The sequence below is a fragment of the Belonocnema kinseyi genome, chromosome 6, assembly GCF_010883055.1.
Source record: "Belonocnema kinseyi isolate 2016_QV_RU_SX_M_011 chromosome 6, B_treatae_v1, whole genome shotgun sequence".
In the NCBI taxonomy this organism is placed as follows: Eukaryota; Metazoa; Arthropoda; class Insecta; order Hymenoptera; family Cynipidae; genus Belonocnema; species Belonocnema kinseyi.
The window spans coordinates 139,401,563-139,407,922 of record NC_046662.1 but is presented as its reverse complement, the minus strand read 5'-3'; the positions used below and the strand labels follow the sequence as shown (position 1 = coordinate 139,407,922).

The window sequence follows — 6,360 nt, the reverse complement described above, 5'->3', positions numbered from 1 at the left end:
GGCGCATACTTTGAATAAAATATTTGTTATCATTCTCTTGAAATAAATGTGTTTTTTTCTTGAAAAAATACCGGTTTCATATGTATACACCTGGTATTTATAAAAAGCTTTGAATTTCATATAATCGTTCAGTTTCTATGTCAAACTATAACAAAGCATATAATTTCTATAATTTAAAACGAAAAATTCATTTTCCTAGAACGTTGTTTTTTCGCAAGTATTTTTCCAAACGATTCAAATAATTATTCTAATTATTTATGCATACAATATATTATACATATATTTATTTTTACTTACTTTGACATTGCACATTTTTTCAGGCAGAACCAATGGGACCAACGAGGCCAAGTTCGGCTGTTTTCGGTTATCCGACATTAAGTGTTCATGGAACGTTACCACCTGTCCCGCTGCCTCGTCTTCAAGCTCCTCCACGATCCAGGCACAGGCATTATCCTGAGCCTGATAGTTCTGATTCCGAACTTCAGGACAAAGATAGAGCGGATTTGATTCCTCAGCATAATGGATTTCATGTGCCTAGGCCAAAATCTAGATCTTCAGTAGCTGTGAGTTTTAAAGCAGTTCACTTCGGCAAATAATCGTTACAAACCCACGTGACCTAAAACAAATGATTTTTTTTTCTTTTTTAATTTACTCCCTACCTTCGCCTAATTTGGTGAAAAAAATAATTAAATAATTTTCTTTCATTTATAAATGAAGATTGAATCTCGTAAATAGTCGCTCCATAGTGTTTTTCTCACAGGGGGTAGCTTTTAGGGGATGAAGTTGGTTGTACAAATTTAAACAAATTAAAACGAAAATAATGCACCCATATAAAGTTGATTTTAGTTAATGTCAAAGCCAGCGAAACGTTTCACTGGCCCCGCCAGTGTTTTTCTGAGGAATCAGGTACTTCCGGTAATGCACAAATTCTAATTTTGGTTGTACAAATTTGAACAAATTCTGCACTAAATATTTGGCCGAAAAAAGTTAAATTTGCGTGGGTGGTGGGGCCAGCGAAATGGTCCTTAGAAAGAATATGCTACAGTCTATCCTTAGACATAGTAGGGCTACCAACTGCTGCGCACGATAGTGTATGACAACGCCCAGTCTATACGAAAGAACCTTTTTTTCAGGTCCTCAGTTGAAAAAAATTTCTACATTTTTTAGAAAGGAAAGGGAAGAAGATGACTAGGGTAATAATGTGTGTTGTGTGTTATATTGTATATCACGTAACACGTGTCTGTACAATATACACAAACGATATACATTTTAACATTCTCTTATTATTCTGCACATTTCACTCTGTAGCATCCTTGTTATTTTTAAAGTCGCACTTTTGAACACTATGGTTCTTCTTTAAACGTTCAGGAACTTTGGTCAAAACTTCTTCAAAATCGGTGCAGGTGCCCATGTTATACTTTAACTCGACCATTGTCCTCACTGTGGGTACCTGTAGAGCACTTGTTTCCTTTGTCCATGTAGCATTTATCAGAAAAAATACCCTTTCTGTAGATGTCTTAGTTCCGGGAATTGCTAAAATATACTGCACTAACACAACTAGGTTCAATATCGTACCATTCTATGGAGTCTCTTAATCTTATCCATTGAAAATATTTGAAATCATACTGATTTGAATAATTATTAAGATACTGAATACAGTTAGCATAGAAATTTTGGACGTGGCACATGAAATCATCTTCAGTAATATCACCATTTCCATAAGGAGTCTTGAGTACGTTTTTATTACACTTGGTACATAATTTTGCGCCAAACGATTCTCGAATGTTTGTTTTAAATCAAAAAATATTTTGCCAACTTCATTAAAACTTATAGCGTCACCTTCCATTTTGAGTACCGTCCATTACATTCTCTCCCCTAACGACTCTTCTTCCCCAACCTGCCTTTCGCCAGCCTCCCCCTGCATCCACAAACTCAATGGCTGATGGTCTGATTCCACCCTTCCTTCCACTGCTTACTTCTCTATCTCCTCAAACCATTGCATATTCACAATCACGTTGTCTATCACCGATACACCCCTCTTACTCACATACGTGTATTCTCCCTCTTCGTCCCCTTTTACCATACCATTCGCCAACGCCCACTCTCTATCCCCCATCCAGTCTCTTTGAATCTCCCCCTCTTTATTCATTATTTTATCCTCCGATTTTCTATCAAAGCTCTCTCTTTCCTGGTACAGGCCCCCTTCCCGCCCAATCCTTGCATCAAAGTCTCCCCCCATTACCACCATACCCTCATCTCTCTCTCCTAGTAAGTTTTCTACCCTTTCTTTAATCCTTCCCATTCCATCCTTATTGTACACAGTCACAAACGTAAACATCACCCCTCCTATCTTTACAGCCTACATTTGCACGCCCTCCCCCTCTCCCTCTCCATGAAGTTCTTCCTCTAATCCATCCCTAACCCCTGTTATAATTCTCCCACTATCCCTTCCTTTCCTTTTTACTTTGACCGCTTCCTGTAGCCTCCACGTATACCCCCTTGGAAATTTTCGCTCTACTTTTTTCCATTCCTTTCTCTCTACCCACGTCTCCACCAGTCTAATCACATCAAATTCCTGAATATACCTCCAGAAATCCTCATCTTTCTTCTTTACCCCTGCTAGGTTCCAGTACAACACCTTAAACATTCCTCCACCCTGCTTTAATCCCACCCCCTACTTCCCCCGAAACAAATTCCCCTTCAACACCTCCTTCTCCTCGTCCCATACCCACATTTTGTCGTCTATTTTTATTTTCCGATACCCTACCTTCACTGTTCTCCCTTCGCTCCTATCCTTCCTAGCCCTGTCATTTAGCATTATCTGAACATCCCTTTCCTTCCTGGTCAAATCTTGGTCGACAAAAACCTTATTGTCCTTTATCCTATTTTTGTTACGCATTACCCCCAATTTTTCTTCCTAGCTCTCCAATTTCACCACTGCCACTTCATTCTCCTTTCTATCCTCCATCCTAACTTTTCCTACCTTGCCTTTAACCCACCCTATTCTCTGTAGCAGCTCTTCCATCCCGTCCCTTTCTTCCCCGCTATGGAGCTTCAATCCTCTTATCACTATATTATTTCTCCTATCTGCCTTCTCTTTGCTCTCAATTCTCAACTCCATTTCCCTTATCCTTTCCCTATCCGCTCTCTCCTCCTTTTCATTCTTACGCTCTCCCACTTTCTCTTCTATCATCCTCTTCACTTTTTCCCAAATACCTTACTTCTCACCCTCCCCCCTGTCCACTGCTTCCATTCCTGACCTGCCCTCCACCTTCTCCAGCCTTTATTCCGTCCTTTCGTTCCACATCCTAATATCTTCTTTCATCTCTTTTATTTTGTCCTCTTTTTTCTTCCTTACCGACACCAACTGCCTCTGCAATCCTTCTACTTTTCCCCTCAGCTCTTTTACTTCCTTTCCCCATCTCTCATCTCTTACCCTTAGGTCCTCCCTCCTGCTTTCCATCTGCTCCATAGCCCCCCTTACGTCCTCCCTTGACCCTCTGGTCTCGCCTATGAGCACCCCGATAGCCTCCTCCGCCTGCCCCTCCATTGGGGGGAGGGTGGAGGGTGACCTACGTGTTCGTACGCTTTTTTGAAAGGGACACTTTAGTGCGCTTTTCTCCGGACTCTCTTTGATTTCCCTTTTCCTCTTCAAGAGATCCTCCCCCTCACTTTCACTGGACGCTCTCTCCCTTGCCTGATCGCTTCTTCCCCCTTCCTGACGTGCCACTTGACACTGGGCCACGCAAAACTGACCGTCGTGTCCCTCTGGAAATTTCCTCCCCGTCTACTTCACTACCAGCACTGTCAGTACTCTCGCTGTCCACCTCCCGCTCGTCCGTCGGTAACTTTAACCTATTCATACACAAAAGTACTCACTGCTGCCCACAGATATATCTTAAGGCTGCTGCCGCTTACCACCCCAAAATTTCAGTTTCTTTGCCCTATTTCACCTCTCACATGCCCTTTATTCACCCTTTTCTCACCCCTAGCATCCCCCATCACTACAAGAACCTCCCTTGCCCGCCATGAAGGCCCAAAAACCTAAACACAAAACTACCCAGCTCCTTTGCAAACCTAAACTCACTTTACCTATTTAGGCAAATCCCACCCCCAACTACAATGTAAATTAATTTCTATCCTTCCAATGTACCCCTCACAACCGTACTCATCTCGTAGACTTCCACCCTCACACTCTACTCACATCTTCCACACAAAATTTGTAAAAACTTCTCACCGCGTGCCACTGCACACTTTCTCACTACCGCCACCAACATGCAAGTTCCAATCATAAGAGTTAGTTTAAAAGATATGTAACACAAAAATGTTTTTAAGAAATTTAAAAATATTTGACAGATTTTTGGAAAACCATTCAAGTTTTAAATTATTTTAAATCTCTTTAAAATTTCTAAAATTTCTATATAACTTTTAAACTGATTCGAATGTTTTGGAGATTTATTTTAACATTTTTGGAAATTTTCAGAGAAGTCTTAAGAAAATTTTCGTATCCTTACAAAATTCTTAAGAAAGTTCTACTTTTTTCATAATAATAAAAAATGTAGGTTTGTTTAAAATAGTTATAAATTTTAAATTATTTCAACATCAACTTAAAATTCCTTGAAATATCTTTTTAAATAATTTAGTTTTTCTGCAAAAATTTTTAATTGTCCTAAAATTTTTTAGGTTCTGTTATAAATAAATAGTTTTAAAATCTAAATCATATAAAACGAGGCTTTAAAGAAGATGATGTAAAGATTAAGGAGATACCTGGATAAGAATAGGTTAGAGTTAAATACGGAAAAGTCCAGGTTTATGGTGTCGAGAAGAGATTCAAGCATAACAAGTATATGGAGATACTAATAAGCTCGATGAATATGCTTATCTCTCGATTTAAGAATTTTTCAGCGCCAGGCCAGATAAAATCAACAACATTTATTGGAAGAAGTTCACTTCTACGCACCAACATCTAGGTTGTATAGATACTACTTTCTTAAACGAAGAACAACACATCCCGCAGTGGTTAGTGAAGGGACGCACCATATTGATCCCTAAACCCGGGGATTTGTCAAGTCCAAAGAACCACTGGCTTATAGCTTGCTTGAACACCAACTACAATCTATTTAAAGGCATCCTCAAAAGTAAGGATATATACATCTATTAAGCCGGTGTGGAGCGCAATAATTGAAAAACGCGGATGCAAGAGAGGACTGGCAGCTTGCAGAGAAAACCTGTAAACAGAAATGTGTATCGCCTAGGATTCCAACATCTATTGACGTAATATATCAATGGCTTGGCTTGGCTTGACTAATGAAAGGCATTCGATAACACTAACCATGAGCTACCTATCAAGCTACTTGAGTACCTAGAGACGCATCCAAAAATATATATATATATATATTTTTTTTTTGATTCTTCTAGAATCAAACCGACGGGCCTATGACAAAACCACCGAACGCGTCTTCGGGTTGCGGATAGAAGGTCCCTGTACCAAAGGTTTCTGCTGCATATGGTTATAAAAATAAATAGGTAGTCGCGGACAATTGTCCAGGGGTGGTCCCGAAGGAATTAACCCCCAAGCGGAGGTGTGAAAACCGCGCCGAAAGCTGAATGGCACCTGGGTGAGGTGTCTAGAATGGTGACTCTGGGATACCGGGCGACCTCTCAGAGTACGCAGCCTTATCCTTGCATGCGGGGCTCTACAAGGATTGACAAACCCCTTTGCCTAGCTTCTCGTGGGAACAACAATGACTGGCTGAAATGGATGACGAGCTTCGTGGACATTTTTCCGGTGAATCCGACCTCTGGGCTATCAATTATTGTGTGTATAATGCAGCGAGAGCTTTGGCCGATGCGAACCGTAAAACAAAACCAACGCCTATCATAAGACCAAAAGACGAATGCATCAACTTGCCATAAAGATAGGCTGGGCAAGAAAGTACGCGTCCAGCATTCAATGTGTGATTGACTACATCACATCTGGCAGGAATTTTACCGCCAAGGTGGGTCAGAGAAAATCAACAGTTTCTCTCTGACCCATCTCGACTCTTCCAAGACCCTCCAGTTACTGTCGAACACCCACCCAAACCAGAGGAGGTCGAAATATTTTGGAGAGAAGTCTACGAAGTTCAGCATAGACTGGACGAAGACTCAGAAAATATAAATAGCTTCAAAGAGTTATGTGTTGCCCTCATAACACCTGATAAAGAATGCCCACCCATCACTACCGAGGAGGTGAAAAGAGTATTAAGAGGGATGAACAACTATTCCGCACCGGGACCAGATTGTATCAAAACCTTCTGGTGGAAGAAGTTTTCTTCAGCCCATCAGCATTTGGCCCGTATTTTCACCTCATATTTGAAG

General features: G+C 40.6%; 2 protein-coding genes across 8 annotated transcripts in view; one reads left to right on the top strand and one right to left on the bottom strand.

Moving 5' to 3' along the window:
- The window catches only part of LOC117174095, a 298,870-nt gene that overhangs the window by 286,202 nt on the left and 6,308 nt on the right, over positions 1-6,360 (top strand). For all 7 annotated transcript variants that reach the window (XM_033362825.1, XM_033362821.1, XM_033362819.1 and 4 more), the window contains one exon: positions 321-563. In XM_033362825.1, the coding sequence (XP_033218716.1) occupies positions 321-563 (243 nt within the window). The remainder of the gene's footprint in view (positions 1-320; positions 564-6,360) is intronic.
- LOC117175625 (protein N-terminal glutamine amidohydrolase) overlaps positions 513-6,360 on the bottom strand; it is a 212,151-nt gene continuing 206,303 nt past the window's right edge. Inside the window, exon 5 of the mRNA XM_033365334.1 lies at positions 513-616. The gene's annotated coding sequence lies outside the window, so the exon portion shown is untranslated. The remainder of the gene's footprint in view (positions 617-6,360) is intronic.